The sequence below is a fragment of the Mesitornis unicolor genome, unplaced genomic scaffold (assembly GCF_000695765.1).
Source record: "Mesitornis unicolor isolate BGI_N332 unplaced genomic scaffold, ASM69576v1 scaffold17500, whole genome shotgun sequence".
Taxonomy (NCBI): Eukaryota; Metazoa; Chordata; class Aves; order Mesitornithiformes; family Mesitornithidae; genus Mesitornis; species Mesitornis unicolor.
In genome coordinates, this window is record NW_010157776.1 from 25,911 (window position 1) to 48,373 (window position 22,463).

At 39.2% G+C, this 22,463-nt stretch overlaps 1 protein-coding gene across 1 annotated transcript in view; it reads right to left on the reverse strand.

Annotated features, from left to right (window-relative positions):
- Positions 1-338: 338 nt before the first annotated feature.
- The window catches only part of PTCHD4 (patched domain containing 4), an 80,609-nt gene continuing 58,484 nt past the window's right edge, over positions 339-22,463 (reverse strand). The window contains exon 3 of the mRNA XM_010181373.1: positions 339-1,972. Coding sequence (XP_010179675.1) covers positions 339-1,972 — 1,634 coding nt within the window. The remainder of the gene's footprint in view (positions 1,973-22,463) is intronic.

The window sequence follows — 22,463 nt, forward strand, 5'->3', positions numbered from 1 at the left end:
CTTTTTTTTTGTTTCACTTTTTCTTCAGTCCTACATACAACAGATCAAGCAATTCCCATTAGAGCTACAGTTTGAGACTCAGGAACACTTAATGGCCAACAGACTCTTCCCTGGTGGAGAATGAGGATTCAAAGGAAACATTTGAGATTACTTTTACTTTCATTATTTCTGTTAAAAAAAGTTTGCACCTTGATGTGTCATGAATACCCCTTCTTGATCTTCCTTTGCCTTGTCAGACCTGGCCAGCACAAGCAGCTGAGATCTGTGCTCTATTTTCCCTGCATCTCTGTGCAACGCTTTTTTAAAAAGAGAATATACTATTATTTTTAATAAGCCTTTCAGACTGCTGTAACATGATCAGGATTCTCCTGAATCTCTATGCATTCAATCTCTTCTCGTTCCTTCCTTTTGGCCCGTTTCTTTTTCTTGTGATGCTTTTTGGAAGGTGGAAAAAAGGTTAGAAAGACGGGCAAAATAACAAAACAGTGCAGAAGTGTGCAACTGCCAGCAAGCAGCAAGCATTTGAACAGTGTGAAGGTCAAGTTTGAAGGCACAAAGAGAAGGGGGACCAACCCAATAAGAAAAGAAGAAACGTTCTGCAAAATGGCTGTCCCATGCTCTTGGAGGGAGTTCTTTATACACTGAGTTCGGGTGTGCTCAGTAGCTAGTACAAATGTATAAAGCAGGGGTGCACAGTGATCTATGGCAAAATTCAAAGTGTAGATAAGGCACAGTATAGAAATGCAATCCATGTCTACATTCCATAAGGTCATCAAGCCAAGGACACCCAGCTCTATTGAGGTGACACTGAGAATTAACCAGAAATTTCCCAGAGGATGGATAACCAGGAAAAAGGTCAGTATTAACATCAGCAGGATGCCAAAACCAGAAATCAGGACAGGCATAGTTACTGATAAACCATAGTGGTCCATGAAAACAAAGGTAGGATTGAACACAATGAACTTGATGCTCTGTATAAGAGAGAGCGGCCTCAGCTTCTCCAACAATTCTATCGCCTCCCTCTGTGTGTTTTCACTAGTCCTGGCCACCAGGTACAAACGAGAAGCAATTATGTTGTTCTCATCTCCAGCTTTGGAGAAAATGATGTCGTTTTTGAAGTGCTGGAATTCTGGCTTTTTTAAAAAGGAGCTCTGCAGGATGCTGATAAAGTCACTTTTGTTGGTTGCACTGATGTTACCTACTCGAAGGTACTGGTAATACTGTTCAATCCAGGACACTGTATTGAACCCCTGGCTTAGTGTTTTTAGGTCTTCTTGCACAGTGCCATTCCAGTACTCCAGAGGTTCGTAAATGTAGAAACCTATCACTGGGCTGTAGTTGCTGAAATACTTTTGCTGTATTAGGGCATAGGAGACGCTTGGAGACTCACTGGCAAGAAGGTTGATAATGTTGGCTCCATCATTAATCTGTAAGCACCCCATAAAAGAGAAAGAAGCGTAGATGAGATACAGTATCACCACAAATGGCTTGACATAGATGTTGGTAATCCACTCATTGTAATGTTCTCGGAGGAAGTGCTGGATAAAGTGATGCTGGTACGGGTTGGTCTCATGATGAGAAGTATGTTGATGGCCATCATTCATCATGGTCTGGAACCACACAGGTTTCCGGTCCAGATATTCTGCTGAAGGGATTTTACAGCAGAAGATGCTGTGATAACGGTTCTGCTCCAACTGGCCAGCAAAGACCAGGCAGGAACCAAAGAAGGAGAAGATGTAGAAGTAGTTCAACAGGATGGAAACACACATGTTCTGGCAAAAAACTTTTACAGCTTCAATGTTGGTGAAAGGGCTTGCACCCATGCCGAAGGCTATGAAGTACAAGGAGCTTGTCATTGTATAGGAGACCATGACATCTGAGTAGGCATCTGCTACTCTGTCCTTGAATGGTAGATTCTCTCTGGTTCGACGCCATCCTGAAAGAAGTTCAAACACTCCTTTGGTTCCATGACCTGAAATGAGAAAACAAAGTATATACATGTCCATATATAAAGGGGGTCCCATCATCCTCCAGGTTTTTCATCCTCCAGCAGTCAAAACACTTTGTCAGACAAGCTTCATTATGATTTTGTCACCAGTTAAACAAACAAAAATTTGTCTAAAGTTAGATACCAGAATTCTTATGCAGATGCTTAAATTAATGGACTGATATTCTAAGCCTTTCTATTCTCAGAAATGAAATTATGAAATACTCTTTAAAAGATGCTCATTGATTTTAATGGACATTGAATTAGTTTCCAAATGGACTGCCTATATAAGACAAAGGAGAACATTAAATTAGGTTCATGTCTGGGGTTCAATCTTGAAATTCCTTGTGGCATCCTACTACATCTTTCAAGGTTTAAGGAATTTAGTTTGAAACACAAATGCAAGTAACAACATTTTCTTCCAGGGAGTGTAAATTAAAGACATTATTTGAGAAATGTCGAGGTGTGACCAAGAAAGGGATGCCTTGGTACTTCATGATGGACAAAGGAAAAAAATAGACTACCAATTAGTACAAATAACCAGAAAAATCTGTATGATGTTTCTCTACTGAGTGAAACCAGAACTTCTCTGTGTTAGCACATAAGTTTACACACTATATGAATGTAGACATGCTGGTGGTGATGATGGAGAGAGTATAGTACTGGCTACATCACTGGTCCACATCAATTGTCTAGAAAACTTATGAGATTTTTTTTCATTATTATTTCTCCCTCTCTCTCTCTTTTCCTCTCAGCTATCCACAGCTTCTCCTGAGGAGAAGGAATTCACTTAGCTTACATGATAGGACACTCAGAAAAGAGCCAGATGTGATCAGTGCTCCATTAGAGGTTCTTACTTTGTATTCCATCCTGAGCAGTGTTTTAAGGGTATGATTTCTTAGTAAATTAAAGCATAATACAGACTTACTTTCATCTTACTCATCACAGTCACAATCCAGGAAGTCTACAGCTATTAAAAGTTAAGACAGAATGGTAAAGTTGAAGCTAAGCTTACTGGAAAACGTTTAACTAGCAAAAGATATTCATTATTTGTACATATTAATATAATTTGCATATTGACTCTGTCTGTCTGTCTGTCTAGCTAGCTAGCTAGCTAGCTGCACAAGCATATTCTTTTCTTTCTCATTAGAGAATCTCAATTTTGGGGAAAAGGTGAAAACTCACATTAGAAACACAGCCAAAAGGGTTTGGCTTTCAAATCAAAATTTTGTTCACAAATTAAAAACACATATTTGGGTTTGAATGAGAAAGTAAAGAGTTCTCTGCACTTTGGATCAAGACCTGACAAAATTCTACACGACATAAGGAAACACACTACTGAGCAGAGAAAGTAGCAGCAGATTGCAGATGCTTCTGCCTCAGTTTGTGTGCCTTCGCTCTCTGCAGTAGAAAAATTGCATGCAACAGAGCATGCACAAAGCTAATTTTCTTGTAGCAAAACCAGAAATATGACAATGGGAGATTTGCAAATAATGAAATGTGTAATAGTGAACAAAAGGTCTGTTGAGTTTGTCTTTTAATTTGAATTGTTTGGTTCATGCAGATGCTTATGTTGCCCAAAACAGACTCCTGATAGCCATTCTAGATGGGGAAAATTACAGCATAACATGTCAAGTTCTGTTAATGCTACCTGCATTACTGCAAATCAGTGTCCTCAGTGAAAGGTAAACATACAATACCACAGCAGTCTTGTGGTTAGCAAAAATCCTGTGTGGAAATCCTGCTCTCTTACAAATCGGCATCTTGGTTCAAGAGGGACTCTGGTAAGTGTAGAATAAGCCCGTTCAAATTCTCAAGGCATGGCAGTCTTCCACATCATCACTTTTGGACTGTCAAGCAGAAAGAATTGGCTCCTTGGGCTGAGTAAAGCTACTGAATCCAATGACTTGGCTGTAGTTTTATACTATGCTTAAAGCAAGAGTATAAGTACCCTGCAGAGCTTGGGCCATGCCCACATCCTAGCATGGTTTAATTTCATGGTATAGGAGCTGTGTTTCATGCTTTTTTGGGGACATTAGAGCACAATAATCTTCCTCAGATGTCTATGGTCCCCACCTCTGCATCTACTGATTGATTTTGCATGGTTCTTTTCCAGATGTTTCTGACAGAGGTCCCTTTAATGTATGATTTTACTACTTAAAACTTGTTCATATCCCATAAAGCTGTAACACTTGTCTTCACAAACCAGCTCCTGACATCCCTTTCTCTTCCAGATTTAGGCACTCCTTCTCTCTTTTGCCTTTAATAACATGACAGTAGCCACACTGGATTGAACCAAGGGTTGCTCTTTCTCTGTCTCAATGACAAAGTGCAGGGATAGATATTCAAGAAAAGAAAGTTGGAAAGAGGACACTTAATTACTTGCTGAGTGATGGTCTCCTTAACCACATGTGCACAGCTAGGTGTGTGTTTCCCTGGTGGCTGTCCAAGAAGCATGTGTTAATTTGCCATCTGGATATCACCAATAAAATAGAAAATAATTGAGTTCTGCTTTCTACCCACTTTAGGAGGTACTGATCTAGGATTTTTTACTCTTTCTAGGCAACAATTCTCACAAAACTTCTAGAATTGCAGCAGACTCTGAGATCTCCGTCTCTCTTTCAGATGTGACTGAAATGGACCCATTATTTGCAGGCTGTTGTTATACATATACATTGTACCTATAAATGTATGGAGAGAATACCTGTGGGAGGCTCTTTTTAGGAATCACAGCTAAAAGTGATTGACAAAATCAAATAAAAATATTTTTTTATCACTATAGTGTTTTTAAATTGGAAATTTATCAAAAGAAGTAGTTTTGCAGAAACAGTTTGTTATGATGGATTGGTGTTTTCCAAAGAAGCCTCAGGTGAAGCCATGTTCTATCAGCTCTATCAACAACTTACAGTAATATTGACTTTTCCCTGCATATTACAAAATCTCACTTATCTGCCCACCTGAAAGAATATGTTCACAGCTGCAGTTTTATCATGTTTTTATTGTTATTAATTTATAAATTTTCATGTATCACATTCTCAGTGATGAGTACAGAGGTGCATTTAATCTTAGAGCAGGTACTTATGACTGGCAGAAAGGGGTTTTACTGTGAAACATATGTATGCAAAGTCTGCCCAAGAGTACATGTTAATGTGTATGTACTAACTTGTGTTAATGTGGAAAATTGAAATACTGTAATTAAACTCTAGACTTTTTTCAATTAATATCATAAAGAGACAAAATATTGATATTTTTAATATCTTTGAGGTTGAAAACTGGTACTAATTTTATTATTATTATTATTGCACATATGTAGAATTTCCACTTATCTCCCATTTACAGATAACTTCTGGTCTGCCACATAAATACAGGAACTGGGGAATACAGTGCAGTAATTCCCTTGCTGCCACAAGAAGAAATCTTTCCCTGACAGGTTTTCCCACATTATTATTCTGATACCAAGTTTTCCAGTCAGCCTCTGTTGTTCTCCCCAGATAAACAGGTCTGTTCTCCTTTCCCACCAAAGATTCAAATTCATTTTTTTCTGAATTGAACAGAAATCAGTATTTTCATGACATTTCTGATGATTCAGACACCATAGTCACTCAGTAAAATTCTTTTCCTTCAGCTCCATCACTAATGCTGCTGACAACAGTGACAGTGGAGTTAAGTTCACTGAGCAGTGCTAGGAAGGTTCACAGGGTCTTTGGCTCTGGGTCAAAACTGCCAAGTTTCTCTAGTACTAACATGACATGAATGAAGCACAGCAATTTTTTATTTGCCAGACAAGCAATGGACTATGACTACTTAAGAAGAAACAAGGCAACAAAATTTTATGTCCATTACTTGAGAAGTTAGGAAAGCAAAGAAGGGAGGCTGCAAAGAAGGTGGAAATATGTAATGCTGCCTCAATTTTCAAAACAAAAAGTTAATTATGAAAATATATTTAAAATAAATTTAAAGATGACAGGGATAGAAATAAGAGATAACATATTAAAGACTGCTTGATTCAGTTAAATTTATTCAAGCCTGAAGCGCCTGGAGAAATTAATCAATTAAAAGCTGAGCCAAAGGAATCTGAACTATTAGCAGTCACCTTAGAGAATCAGTGCAGATGGGCTGGTCCAAGAAGAATGGAGAGGAGGGAGGGGAGTTCAAACCCTATGTAGAGCAATACTTTAAGCTTGAAGAAGAGGTCAGAAATCAATAAGGTGGAATTTATTGAAGATAAGTGCAAGATGCTTTGTGTTACAAAATCAAATGAAAGAAATACATAATAAGGTATAACAGGCGAAGGAGAAGTGAGACAGAAGATTGGAGAATATGGGGAACTTCAAAGGGAATAAATAAAAATATTCTGTTACAACACATAAAAAGCAGAGTCAACAATAATAACAAATAGTTTGGAGGAAATAATTTTTCTTACTCTGGTATGATGGAGGCCTAAACTGGAACACTATTTTGAAATGGGTTGTGGTATTTTCATAGAATCATACAATCATGGCTTGGCTTGGAAGGGACCTTTAAAGATCATCTAGTTACAGCCCCCCTACTGTGGGCAGAGACATTTAAAAAAAAAAAAAAGGAGTGAATGCCTTGGGGAATAAAACCAGCAAACAATAACCTGTTTGTGAAATACAGGGAACACAAAGACAAGCTGAATGAGTTGGCCTTTTTCCCCTTGTAGACTGGAATGCCAAGGGGACTCAATAATATTCACCACAAAAAAAGTTATTATGAAGAGGACAGCAATCAATTCTTTCTCATTTCTACTGGAAGAAGGACAAGGAATCATTGGTTTCATTTGTAGAAAAAACATTTAGGTTAGATACCAGAAAAAACAAAGCTTTCTTCCTCTAAGATTCATTAAACACTGGAACACACTGTCTAAAGAGGTCATGAAGTCTTCAGTGCAAGTCTAAAAATAAAAGGTTAGATTAATAAATGTTAATGGAGGTGCTAGCTATGTCTTGTCTTAGTGCTGTCAGGTGGATTCTATGCAGGCTCTGGAGGTCTGTTACTTCTGTAACATCATACTTTGACTTAAGATGCTTAGGATTACTTATGCATGAAAACCAGTCTACCTTCTCTGTTGTCTTAAGAAAAGCATGCCTGTTTAACATTTAGCTGTTGCTTCTGCCACAACCCCTCAACTTCTAGGGATAGGAATTTCATCTGCGGATATTGCTTAGCATAATACCCACTAAGAACCCGGTGTGAAGTCACTTGGGCTCTGCTGGAAGGAGGGGCTGGGTACTGACAGCTTTTGAAAACTTTTTAGGAAGGGGGACCAGCATGACTCTGTACTTTTTGGGGTCAAGGCATAAGAGGGTTTGCTGCTATAGGTGATAGAAGTCAATGTGATGAGATCCTTGTTGTCTATGCTATATTTAAAATAAAAACTGCGATGGGCATTGCAATGGAAGTTTTAATCATAGAAAAAAATCACGTGTCTTTTAATCATAGGGAAAAAAGCACCTTAGAAGTAAGTGCCATAGCACTGCTTTACTCAACATTTCTGCACTAAGAAACTCAAGTGTTACATTCAATTTGCATTAGCAGCCACACCTGTAATCTTGCCATGTGTATACTGGATGCAAGGACAGCTTTCTTTGAAATCAAAGTGGTGGGCAGTAAGTACACTTTTACATTATAATTCGTTGCTGTGAGTATACGGGAAATGACATTTGCATTATTTTATCTAGAAAAAACAACCTATAACTCCTTGAGGGGGAAATGATACTTCTTCTTCCCTGGGAACAGACAAACAGGGCATATTAAGATTTGTTTTCTTCCTTAGCACTAGAGAAGCCAATTCATCTCCTGGAAAAAATGGGCTTGTTTTGTCTAATCAATGTCCCATGATAGCTGGGGCCATGGCCCTTAGTAGCGCATTGATATGACCCATTCTCTGTCTAATTAAATGTTTTAAGACAATATAGTTTATTTGGGTGCAACTTAACAGTCTGTGGTATACAGAAGACAAGGTTGTGATCTAATATTCTCTTCTGGCCCTAAAATTTATGAAACTATGAACTTATTCAGGCCTATTGATTTGAAAATACACCCCATTTTAAACAGTTTAGGCTCACATCATCACTTTTTTACAGAGGAGGAACTTTCCATCTCACCACAGTGCTATGTAGGATGCATTTGTTCTTCTGCTTAATCACTAATATTAGCATCACCACTTACATTTAGAAAACTGGAGTAGTTTATGAAGAGCTGCAGCCTGTGTGAAGGACCCACGTTAGAGGAGTTCATGGAGGACTGTCTCCCATGTGAGTGACCCCATGCTGGAGCAGAGGAAGAGTGTGAGGAAGGAGTAGCAAAGATAACGTGTGATACACTCACCACAACCTCCACTCCCCTTCTCCCTGTGTGGTGAGGCAGTAGAGAAATTGGAAGTGAAGTTGAGCCCAGGAAGAAGGGAAGAATGGGGGGGAAAGTGTTTTTAAGATTTGGTTTAATTTCCCATTACCCTACTCTGATTTTATTGACAATAAATTAATTAATTTCCCAGAGCTGAGTCTGTTCTGCCTATGACTGTAGTCGGTGAGTGGTCTCTTCCTGCCCTTATCTCGATCCATGAGTCTTTCATTATATTTTCTCTTCCTGCCCAGCTGACGAGGGGGAGTGATAGAGGGGCTTTAGTAGGCACCTGATGTCCAGCCAGGATCAACCCACTACACCTGATGCAGAAGGCAGAGGATTTGAAGCTCGGTGCTCCCTTAGGTAGCATTAGGATATATGAGGAAAAGTGTATTTTAACCTAGATCTTCTTCCACAAAGGTAAATCTCAGGACAATGAATCCAGGTAAGAAATAGACCTTGATCGTAATGCTGAATAAAAAGCTTCTCAGCTTGATTAAGGAGAAAATAGAATATATATATTTTAAAACTAATTAAAATACAAGTGGAAAAAGAATGGTTTTCATTTTATATCTATGTGCCTCTAAAATGATTGTAATTGAATCACACGGTTGCATTGCTGACCACTTCTTCTTTATTTAATTTTCCTTAGTTATTAGACTATTTTAGTTTTAAGTAGGGTAACTAAGGGGGTCTGATGAGGAAGGTGAGGGACTAAATCTGTCTCAAAGTGGTTAGTGGTTTACTCTTTCTCCAGAACCTCAGTACAACAGATGAAGTAGGACCTCATCCTACCACTAAGATGCCTGGGATGATTCAGACTCTGGAGACATTGCATCTAACTGTGGAAGCAATGCACCTCTGACTAGCATTGTCCAAAGGGAGAAGCTTCCTTTAGTCATAGAGATTATCAGTGATATCACAGTATTTGCATCTTCTCAATGTCACTGAGCTTACAGCAACTAATATATAAAGTCCAGCCAAGATCTGCTGATGAATCCCTTGAAGAAAATTAGTTTTCAATAAACACATCTTTATCTCATTTGAGACACAGCATTTTGTGATATAAAAAAGCGTCTAAACAGAGAAATTAAATAATTTCTAGGTACAGTCCTGTTGTAATGCCATGGCATGCACATTTTTTTTCTCTAAGTGGATTTATGCAGACATGCTGACAGAGGGTTTTACACCCTGCTGTGCCTTTCCATCTGGAAAAATATGCAAGGTTGAATTGTTCTTTTAAGTAACATATCCATATAATGATAAATCGGCTAACTTGCAGACCTGGATTCTATAGGAGAAGTATTTAACCAAGTGCAATGAAACCTCAGTCAGCTGAACCATGCATCTTTAGTGACAAGGACCTCAGGGAAGTTTCCAGTGCTACACAAGGGATTCTGGTATTGCTAGATTTCAACACTTTCAACAAACAACAAATGCACTTAAAGTTATCACAAATAGCATAAATTAAGTCAGCTATTCCTAATAGATATTTCACTTTCCTTACAAATATTTCTGCCAGCCTATGGCCACTTTGCAGGCCTGAACACTTCAGTGGCTTCCAGCTACCAAAGTTTTGGTGTACTTCATTACAATGTGAGCCCCATTAAAAAAATAACAGTGTATCACGGGGTTCTTTCATTAAACATACAGACTATGGCTGATTTCTTCATGTGGGCTCCAAGTGATTGCATTTATTTCTGCTCACATGAGCACTTCTAAAAGCCTTTTAAATAATTCCAGGAATTGCTGATGAGATCAAAACATAAAAGAGTTGTTCTCCTCATGGGCATTTTAGTGGAGCCTAGCAGATAGCAACCCTGTGAGTGTCTGAGGCTGAAAAGCAATGAGGAGAGAGGCAAACATTTAATTCTGTCTGATGTTTGTTGTATAATGGCATTTCAGTAGAGCTCAGTATCAGCCTAACACGGCTTCCGTAAAGTATCACGAACTTCTCCACTACAGCCATAGCCACTGTAGCTGACTTCCCTGCAGTGACTACAGCAGGAGATATTGGCTGCCTTAGCCTAAGGTTATCTGTTTGCATGACTCTCTCAATGAAAATGCCTCTTTCTTTTTACCTTTTAAAAAAATGAGCTGAGACAGCTAGTTCAGCCCAAGAGTCTGACTTTTAGGCTGTTGAAACTATGTGAGATTATTCATATCTTCTGTCTCCATCTTGTTTTCTTAAGTCCTTCCATTGCAAATGGCTGTCTCTACAGAAACACATTACTGTAGAAGAAGAAAACAAGGTAATGATGTAGCAGTCATAGCAGAGTCTCTTTGCTAATTTCCGAGATCATAAGGATCCTGAGGATCCAAGATCCCACAGAACAACAATCTGTAAATTAAATTAATGCCAATTTGTTGGAAACACAGATGCAAAGCAATGGTTCTCTTGCTTTTTTTGGTCTCCTTTCTTTTACATGCTCCCTTGAGCTAATCAGCAAAACAGTCTTTGACAGCCCCCTCACTCTACCCTTTCCCATCCACATCAAAATAAATGTTGTTCCAGTCAACATGAAGAAGCCCAGATATGAACAAGCAGCTACAGGAACTAGGCTAAACTGCATGTGACTATTTACTTGCACATCACACCCTTCCACACACCCTCAATCTTTCATCAGTTTCTGTTTCTCATTTTGCAGACTCTCCAAGGCAAACAACGTTATCCTTGTTTGCACAGAGACCAGCATGATGGGACCTTGATCTTGATTTGAATTAGGAATAATTAATGCTAACATGAATTTGGCATCTCTGATTTTGAATCTTACCCAATTTTGGATCCATCACATTGACAAGGCCTTTCCAGAGCTTCACCATAAACATCCCTGGGTAGCAGCCCAGGGTTGAGCGCTGAAGATGAGCCAAGGACCTGCTGGTCCAGACACAAACATATTTCTAACTGAACCTCAGTGACACCACTTTGTATTCAAGGTTTGTTTGCTACGGTTCATTTTAAGGTCAAATTTTACAACTTTTCATGCATAGAAGCTCCTCTTCTTGTTAGAAGGAACTCAGATATTAAGTACCAACCCTCCCCCACCCCATGCATTGAAAGAGAGCTGAACATGGAGAATGTTTCAATGGATGTGATTAGTCATCAGGCTGCACACCTCATTATGTGAGATTTACGTTTGAGTTAACATATACTGCTTGCAAATTGTATATAAAGTTGGAATCCTGCTTAGTTTTCTGCTGTGCTTAGCAATGAATTAAAAGGCTTTTCACTGTTTCTCATCTAAGCTGTTTAATGAACATTGTAAACAAGGACTACACATATGGAAATTGCTATTCATTGATAGGAGTGTAAGTGACATATAGAAGACAAGGGAATTATTTAGGTCTAGCTATTAATGAATTTATTATATATTCATTTATGCTAAAAGCACAGGATGGATTTGTGACACTGATCAGGATGCTTTGTTTATCACTTGGACTTGATAATCCAGTAACATCCAAAAGAAAATCAGATGAATACAGTATTAGTGAGACTCAAGAAAGGAAAATGCTTTGATCAAATGTGGATGCTTGCATACAGAAAAAAGAATCTATTCTTGAATCATTCATAGAAACAATGAGTTTGGTCATTTGCTACTTTTAGTCAAAGAGCGAGCAGTTGTGGGCTCTTCATAGAAAAGCAAAAAAAACCCTCAACCAGTTAAATAGTTGGAGATGCAAATAAAGGCTGTGAAAGAATACGTGTCTGAAAAATGAGTGATGCATTTGTAGGTCTGGGGAAATGAAGAAAGTGCACGAGTGTTTGAAGAGAGTGAGAGAAGTTTCTGGTGCTACCCATGAGTGTAGCTTTTCCCACAGCATTTTCAGTGGTGGGACCCAGTTTTGAAAGGGGAAAACTTTTACCTTTCAGTGACAAGTTGCATTTGTCAGCATAATCTGATGTTTCTGAACTGCAGGATCCCAGAGTGTAACAAGCAATAAGCAGGAAAAGGTTCACCCTTCACTTTCCCCAGTGAAATTAGTCATCCGACTGACCAATGTCCCCTTGCTTGAACTGCTGGAAACTCTCCTGAACAAAGCTTTGTGGGGATTTATTTCCCTCTGAAAGGGATATAGTCTCTCCGCTCATGTATATTTCTCATACATTCCCATAGCTCCATCTTTTCACACTGGCTCTGGTCCTGTGGTGAGATTGGTTTGTGGGGTTTGTAATACAGTAAAGAGAACCAACATTGCATCTCGGCTGAAGTAGCTAATTTTTTATTGCAAACCCAGGGCCAGGTTCTAGCTCAGCAAAGCAGGGCTAACTTCTATCTTGAAAGTTAATGTAGTCCAAATCCATTACTTCTTCAATAATTTCTATCTGAAAATTACTCCAGTCAGTGACACTGTGGTACAGACCATAGCACGCCTGCTCTTCACTCGGCCACTGAGGTTTCCATCTAAACTACTTATCTTGATGTAAAAACACTCATTTTCTGCAGTGAAGAGAGAGCTCCAGACCAAAGGGAATGAACTCATTTGCTGACAGGGTGTTATTTTTAACAGCGCTGCCAGTGCAGGATTTGCTGACATTTGTTTACTTCAGAAAAGGGACAGGAATGCAGAGCGGAAGACAACATTAGCCTTTTGCTTCTGTTTGCTGAGAGGAAACACAGGGGACTGACTCAGCAATTTGAAAAATAGGTATTAAGTCTTCCTTTCCCTTCCCAAAAAAGCTCACGTTCTGCATTGCACAGGAATGTAGAGAGAGGCTGCTCTGCTGCCCTTGCCAAGCCTGGATGGCACTGGGGAGGGAGATGTTGGGTGTCAGGGCCTGGCTCGGATTGTCCCACTGATGGGACTGCCCAGGCAGGGAAGCATCCTCCCACGGGTGATGCAGTGATGCAGCTGCTTCCCTCTGTTGTGATACGCAAGTTGTGCTGCTTTGCGCTGTGAAGGAGCAGCAGCCCTCTCCCATTTTCCTAACTTGTCGCTATAAATTCGCCCTGGGGATCACAGGTTGCAGATCCAGGATGTGCAGGTTGTATATAGACCATTTATCAAACAGCAGTGCCAGGGAATGCTGTAGATGCAGGAATTCATTCAGCCGAGCTGCCAAATGGTTATAATGGTGCTCAGCACACCTCTGTGTGGGCAAAACCCTGTCGTTGAACCTAAAAGTTTCCTCTCATTAGTCAAAGAGTGAAAAGCAAAATGAACCAAAGAGAGAAGAAATGACTTATCCAAGTGACTGGAATAAAACTCTACTCCTTACGTTTAATTATGCAGCTCTATTGAAATATTACTGCAACACATTGATGTTGTGCCTGCTGCTCCTTGATTCTCAGCTAGACTGGCATCAAAAAACCTGTAACACCAATATGGACCATTCAGGAGGTTATAAGGACTTGCATACATTCGTGGAGGAAAACTGGGTGGAAAGGGTCACTAAAATCAGAGATAACAATTAGGATGTGGAAGCCAAAGAGCCAAGAAGCAGCTTTAGTATGAGGGCACGTTTTGGGAAAGTATGACTTTACACTTCGCCTGTTGAAATCCTCATTTTTAAAGCACTTGCCACTGGCTACTATCAGAGATAGGATGCTGAGATACATAAACCCTTTGGCCTGAATCATGCTTTTATATCCTTATCTATTCATGGGGCTGACTGCATTAAAATCCATATGCACATGAAGAATGAATTAAAGCTGTGCAACTCTTCCAGTCCTTAATTCTGGTATTTAAATTTTTGACTTTACTAATTTTAGTCTTATAGTAATACCATTTAGAAACCCATCTTTGAATTGATACAAATGCTTACCTCATTCACTGCATAGTCTCAGGTCCTATTTACCCTCGTCTGATTACAGCACTGATTACAAATTGATCGTTTTGCCATGGGTTGATATGGTAGTGCATGCATCAATTCCCACATGCACGACATACATTAATGAATATCATGACCTCTGTGAGATTGTTATGGGTATTACACCAATTTTATGGCAGGAGAATGGAGGCAAAAAGAAATCTAGTTTTAAAATATCACCGGGATCCATCAGTGAATGCTTGGCATTGATCAAACCTTGCCTTTCTCTTGTAACACAGGAGTTTTATTGCAATTTATATGCTTAAAGCCAGATATCAACCAACATATGCGTAAGTCATACTTAGGGGATTCACACCTTGGGTGTTAGACTAAGACACACAAGAAGTAAACTGTGCGAACTAATAGACATCTGTTAAATTTTGTTGCTTTTCCAATTTTGAAGATAGCAGGACTGCTGCTTTTTCCACAGGCCCTGGACTCCTTCCATTGTTGCTTTTCAGCCTTTTCAAAGGACCACCAACAACGGCCTCCTTCCCTGCCTGGCTCTGATTCACCCCCCAAATCAGTGGCCAGAGGACCCCGTGAAGAGCTGGAATCAGACCAACGAGCTCTTTCCCAGTTTTGTGGTGCATGGCCTCATCTTCAAGCTGCTTCTCATAAAACCTGGTGAAATGGTTGTAAATTAAGCACAAGATGAGCTTTCTTTTCATGGCAAAACTCCCACGGATATCTGATATGCCCAGTGCTGGCATTAGAAGTATGAGTGGGCCGGCTTGTGCAGGACTTAAAAAAAGCCTTTTCCAGTTAGCAGCATTTAGCGGCTCATTAACGTATCTGAAACCTGACCTTTAGCAATCTGCCCCGGAGGGGTTTAATTAAGCTTTTCACTTAATTATTATACTGGCTAAACTCACCATAGCCTTAAAACAATATATGAGAAACATTTCTGGTTTTGGGGTGGTCCTTTCTGCTAGCAATACCAGGAGCAGTGAGCCAGCTGGCTGCCCACGTTTTTCCCATTATTATTTCGAATATCCATTATTTCAGATGTGAATAATTTTGAAGATTATATTAGTTTGAATGTGTACTTTCCTAATAGGAAAAGCCCAAGGAGGGCTGGAGAGGGAGTGCTTTCTCTGATTAATCTTTTGTTGTGCTTAGCTCCCTGCAGAAGTCCCTGGAAATTCCTAATCTGCATCCATTCTAATGAATTAAATATTTCTAGGGTTAATTTTCTGTCACAGAGACCAGCTGGTGCAATCTAAGCATTGCTATGGTATTTTACTTCTTTAGCCTCCAAAATAGAATGGCCATATCCAAACCCTAATTTTCACCTGGGTATTATTTGGGAAAGTGCCATGGACAGAGCAAAATCATGCAAGGGAGTATACAAACAATTTAATACCCTATAGACAGTCACCGCCCTGCCTCTGTTCTGTTTTCTGGTTAAGGCTTTACTAGCTAAAAAAAAAAAGCCAAAGGCTGATGCTGTTTTGCCATTGCACATCCACAATAATCACATCAACGCTGAATTCCCTAGTTCTGCTGAGGTACCTATGTTTATATCTATGTAAAGGGTCTTAATCCCTTTGTGGACATGGGAGAAAGCATAATATGCTAAATCAGTTTTTCATGGCTACACTGGTTGAAAGTACTTAAAGCTGTACTGGTGGGAAGGAGAGGGGCTGCTTTACTCCATAGGGTAACTGAGATGATGGTATATCACCAGTGCCAGCTTTAACAGTTCTGAGCCTGTCACTCCCACTTGACATTACTGTGTGCATTCATTAATTACTCTGACCATTAAAAATGGCAGAGTTTTTCGAGGTAATACGAACTGTGGAGATGAACTCTGCCTCACTTTTCATCATATGTGCTGATTCAGCAATCCTTTTTTAAAAGTCTGGCGAACAGGAGATTACCCCTTACAAGAAGCCCAGTGCTGTGAAGGAAAGGTATCAAACTCCTTCAAGCCCTCTGGTTTCAGTGCTTTTGATACACTTTAAAATGTTGCATTCTCAGTCACTGCAATGAGCACAAGGCAGAGATAACCTGAACCCAGACTGCAGACCACAGTTGATTGCTTGGTAGCTGTAACTGAGAGATGTAAAAAATCTGGAAAGAAGCAGCCTGTTAGTCTGTTACCAAAAGAGGGTTTTGCTTCCTAAGCTTGGAAGAAAGAAAATTATAATCTACACCAGAAGCAAGGTGCTGACCATTCTCAATGAATCACTGATCTCACAGCAGGCTGCTTTTTATTAGTTTTATGTCAGCAAAGCTTTGTGACTAGCACTTCACAATTTGCTCTTAGTACATTGAATTTACTCAGAAAGGCAAATAGCAATAAATATAAAATGAGTGAGCTATATACATAAATCTCTGTAATTTAAATAGGGGACAGAATGCAAAGTTATGTTTTGTTTTAAAAAGAGATTTCAAGATTGCTTGCCTCCTACAGGAACCTATATATCAGTTTATTTTAGATGATTGCTTCTGAGAATGTTGCCCATTCATCCAAACTGTGACATCGCAAATTGCTGTTTCCCTTCAGTTTTAAAGAACTAAAAGTGATTTTAGATATTGTCATGAGTTATCTTTATAAGACTGAGCCAGAAAGTCGTACAGTTTCACTCTATATCTCTCCAACTGATAAATGATTGTTATAATGGTGTTTTCATTCATGAGGTTCCAACTGCTCTGCAAAACTTAAAAGACTGCTAAATAAAAACCAGAGCACTAGGGTAAAAGTTAAAACACTGAGGAATTTTAAAATTCACTTGCTCACATTATCTGGGCTCTGTAATATGTACCCTGTGAATTCCAAACTGTATTTTTCAAGAAATGCAGTGAGTTACTGGAAAAAATGTTAAATCCTTAAAAAAATGATTACATAATCTGCATTTTGGAACCTCATTAAGATACAATCTTGTCATTACATATGTAAATTTAGTATTAAATATATTTTTCTTTTCAAATGGGACGGTGAAATGTTTGTGTAGCCATGCTCTCACTATACACAGAGTTCTGCTGCTCTAGCACCAGATTACTGCAACCCCGTGCTGTTTTCTCAGGATTTGCAACAGCACCTGGGATTCCTCCAACAGCTCCAGTTTGTGGTGTCCCGGGACTGTCCAAGAATCCTGATCCTCAGCTGAGCAAAACAAAAGTTTTCTACACTCTTGCTTTGCAAAGAAAGCTCCCAAATCTGTCACCAGACATAAGAAAACAGCCACAAATATTATTTTCTTTCCTTCTTCTCTTCCCCTTTGCCAATCTCAGAAATTAAAGACAATTTCAGGGTGAATTCTGCTACAAAACTTTCACCCTACTGAAGCTCTTCCTGCTTCTGTCTGCCCTCTGGCACTAAGATTTTACCGGTACAGACACAACCTGAAGGTCATCTCAAGGATGTTCATTCCATGTGGGTAATCTGAGTACATCTCTCAGTTGATCTCTCTCTCTTTCCTGTCTAACTTTTGGTATTTATCTGAGGTGTCTAATCATCCTAAGATCCCTTTGTAACCAGAGAGGTAGACAGAGCACAACCTAGCTTGTCTATATGGAGATCTATGGTTGTCTATCTCCTTCCATTGACTCAGAGGGAGACAGAGCTTCAAATGTAGACAGCTCAGTGATGTTGGGTGGGATGAGTCCAGGTGTGTGTAAATAAAGACCAAGATTACCCCTCAGGAGCTGTCTCATTTGGTGAAGTAGGGATTGGTACTGAAGCCAAGGAGTAGGCAGACAAAGCTGGATTTCCATACCATGAGGTAGTCAGGCAGATTGTCAAACATTGGCTGTTCTGTGTCAGGATTGTTTCTCGGGAGTATTCTGAGATCTTATAAAATATGTGTCGATATGAACTGAAAGTTGTTGTGGAGTAGAGTTATTACCGTTAGGAGGTCTGCCTTCTCCATGCCAACAACAGCTAGAAGAGATGCCCTTGTACAGTAAAGAGAGCAATAGCTGATTAGCAGGGAATAAAACAGTGGCATCAGCAGATCAAACAAATGTTATGGTTGCAAACTGCCAGGAAGCCTGTCATCAATTAATTTTCTTGCAAACCATTCTGCAGAAAACTCTTCTCTGCCTTTGGCACTAGCAGAACGATGACGGCAGATTTTATTACTTCTGGAAGAGCAGAATGGGAGGTGGTATGTCCAGGTAGACCTGCCAGCAGCCCAGATGAAGGCAGAGTGTGCTCATGTATCTTGTGTCTGCTTCCTGGGCCTTCAGGTATGAACTAAGTAGAACAGAAAACAAAATGTTCATGCTTATATTGTCCCCTTTATCTCTTTTTCTTTTAGCTTAGGTGATTGAGAGACCTTCCTCAAATGGTTTTGAGAGATTTATTAGTTCAGGTGCAATTTCTCCACTGTCTATTCACTGGTAGAAGGTTGCTCAGAGGCCCCTGGGTCCCCGGTGACTCCCACTGCAATGGTTCTTGCAGCATGGCAGGGAAATCAGTCTGAGCCTTGCTGTGAGTGACTGAACTTCTATGATCCCCCATTTTTGTCTGCAAATGCAAAAAGCTTAATGCTGGTCAGTCAGCCCTGAGATTTTCTTTAACAGAAGAGAAACTTCTGATGGAAATCACAGGATTTTGTTCAAAGTAAGTAACAATTTATAGTTATTGAGCTGCAAGTGCGAAGCACCTAAACTATATAATTCAGATGTAGAAGTTACTGAAAGGAAAGGGTCCTGTTTCGGCTACTGTTTCAGGTTTGTTAGCTGGGGAACTTGTTCACAGGGTAATTTAACCCATACACACTATCCCTTGAAGAAGGACATTGGAGGACATTCTAAGCTAAATAGGCACAGTTTGGCTTGAATATCTACTCAAAGACGCAGCCAATCAAAACAAGCTAGCTGCAAACCTTTTTACTGTGGTTATACTTAGCAATTTTTGTCACTGCTCTTGAAGTATCCCAATATCTCAGTGTTTCCTTTTATCCACCTCTTATTTTTTTCTAATGCAGATGAATGACTTTCTTCGGGCAAATATTCAGCATCCACAGGAGTGTTTTTGGCTTATTTGAGAGTAGATTTGGAACAATGAGGAATCTTGGTGGGAAAAATTTTCTATTCTTATTCTTTCAGGTAACTGACTGAATGGTTGCCAATATATTTCACTCTACTTGCTGCCTTGTACCATAAAGTTTGGTTTTGGCTTGCTATAAATTTATAGAGTACCAATGTAACTAATGAATGCTTTTTGTGAAGACACATAATTCTTTCCTCTCTTGTTCGTAGGAGTTGGCTTAATAGTGCCTTTTAAATGCATAAACCAAGTGAAATGAGACAAAGTGAGAGAACAGAGAATGACTATCTTGTTTGGGGATTATGTCACCCATCTGGGACTGAATCCAGTGACATCTCAATTCAATCACTGATGCAACAAATATTGTCAGGGCACGATAATGGTGCCTACATAGGCACTATTTCACCCCCAGTGCTCCTATTGCAGAGACTGTTCTGGACTGTGAACCAAGTGGGCATCGATGCTCTCAAGCAGACAAGGGAATTAACCCTGGATCTGGATCTGAGCAAGTGTAGGTGCTCTTTCCATTGATCTACTGACAGGAAGGGGATACTTTTCATCATTTGTCAATACAGGTTTGTGGTTTTTTTCCCTTTGCTTTGCCTTCTTTCCCAAGAGTCTAAAAAAGTGCTTTGATTCTGGCTGTATTGAACATTTTATGTCAAAGTAATTTCTTTTCAGCATTTTGGCAAGAAAAAGATGAAGCGGTAGATCCAAGCTTTTCAGGCTGAGACTCCCTAGCTCGATCCTGAATTTTACAAATCCAGGAAGAAGCTGTCCTATAAAAATCCTTAGATTCTTAAATGTAAGTTGATAGACTTCAAAGAAACTTTGAAAAGAACCTAAAAGAAATATTTAGAGGACTATAAGAAGAACCTAGACATTTCTCCGTCAGAGAACAGCCTCATTAAACACTTTCACATTAATTTTAGATGCTTTAATAAATGTTATCCTACTCCAACATTTTACATGCTCAGCTTGTTTACATCCATTTTTCAGTTCATAACTAAGTAAAACGGGAATCAACCAACCTGATGCTCCCTCAGTTCCCACCCCCAGCTGTTTTATTTGCAAAGTTGTACATGGAATGCCCTGATATTTCTTGTTTACTCCTCAAAGACACCAAGACAACGATAGGTACCTGAGCTTTCTCTTTAGACAAAAAATAATTATTACTTTGATCATAAAATAGGTGGGACAAGTTGTCCTCTGGGGATACCCTCCTCACATCACTGACTATTGAGGGAGACTAGAAATCTAATTTTCAGACTGCTAACTATAGATAAGATAAAATAGCAATTTTAGGCACTCATAGCATTAAAAAGGCATTTAAAAATGTATGTAGACATCTAAACTGGGCGATAGACATCCAAGTCATTTCTCTATCTACCTCAAAGACATTTTTGAAAAACCCCACTATGTATCATGTGTAGACCTACTAACATTGTCAGTTTTCCCTTACACATTTGAGATTTTATTTATGCTAAAGTTCTCAAATGTCACCCTACCAATTTTCCTGAGAACTATTTTAAACTAAAAAAGATGAGAAAATACTGACAATCTATATACAGAGAAAGAGGAGTGCACTGACCTTTTTTAGTATTTGTACATCTTTCTAGCTGCTGAAATCTTTACTGAAAGCCAACTTATTATTCAGTGCATGTTTCCTGTAGTGAAATACTATGATTGGTAGTCCATAGTAAGAAGTCTACCATGATAGTACTTTGGGAAAAAATAGTTGAACACTACAGACATTTGCCTTATATCACCTTTAGATGAAAGGCATTAAGAGAGAAGCCTGGGCTTTGAAAAATGCTAGTCAATAATTTTCATATTAAATCCTAAGGCCTTTGGATCTTCATAAGAAATTTTACTGAATTTGCTCTGAAATGGCTTTGGAATTTAGTGTTGTTTCTGTAACTCAAGAGCCTCATCCATATCTCTTTTACATCAGTGTTGTTTAATGATCACTGCATTCTGAGTAGCAGTGTAAGTGTTGGGGAAATCAATGCATCAATGCAGAGCGTGATTAACTGAGAAATACTGACCATGATAGACACAGATGTAGAACTGTGATTCAAGAAGGGGGAATCCCTCAAAGACGTGAGTAGTTTCTCATGATGGCAATACTTCCATCACAAATTCTGGTATATATGCCTCATATAATTCTTGCCAAGGTATGACAATTACCGCAGCATGGCAATTAGCAATATTTCCTAGGAAATATACCGCACATTAAAAAGAGGCATTTGCCACATGCAAGACATAAAAATCCCATGCAGAGAGACTAATGATCTGGCATCCATTATTTATGGGATAATGAAAATAAATAAAAGGATCACTAAAATAAACTACTTTATATGCCTTTACATTAAACTTTATGCTTCTACTCCATCAGGAAAGGATATCAGTTTGGCTAGATGTGACCTGTTCTTGACAAGTACGTGTTAGCTGCTTCTTATCATCCTCTTATCCTGTCAGTGTTCGCAAAGTGATTGGTCATCTCTCTTCTCTGTCTTTGTGACTTTCAGAGTTAGGTTACCTGGTCTATAAGTTTCTGGATCCTTCTTTTTTTGTTGCTATTTAAAGGTAAATATTATGTTTGCCCTACTCCCAATTTCCGGGGCCTGCCCTGGCCTCTGCAAGTTCTAAGAGAATAATTGCGGAAGTTACAAGATCATTTCAGATAGTTTCTTAAACCTTTGGAAAATAAATTTAGTCAGGCTCTGCTGGCTTGGACACATTTATCTTAGCCGACAATATATGGTTGCTCAAAATCACTAGGAACTTGATTCAGATGCCTAAACATAGGTGTCCAGGACTTGAGTATTCATGATATCCAAACATCACTGACAGGAGTCATACTCTTAGAAAATTGAACTGAGTACTAAAAGTGAAATTTATTTGTTGATTTAGACAGCCATAGAAAGGGGAAGGATTGAGATCCAGATTCAGGTATGTACATTTCAGTATCTGCAGTGTATGTATGCACTTGGGAGGTGTGTATTAATGGCCTCATCATACTCACTGGAAGCTCTTTTAACAGTCAGAGAAATATCTAAAAATATTCAGCACATCCTAAAGCAGACAAATACATTTAATCAACTGAAAAACTCTCTTGAATATATTTGCTTACTAGTGATGAAATACAGTTGTGCAAACATAGACATACACTGACATTTCAGATACCTTTGAACATCTGACACAAAGACAAATGCAGGGCAGAGTGACACAGGGTGCCCTCCTGTCCTTTAGATTTGGCAGCTGGAGGCCAGACAGAATATATCCCAGGGCTT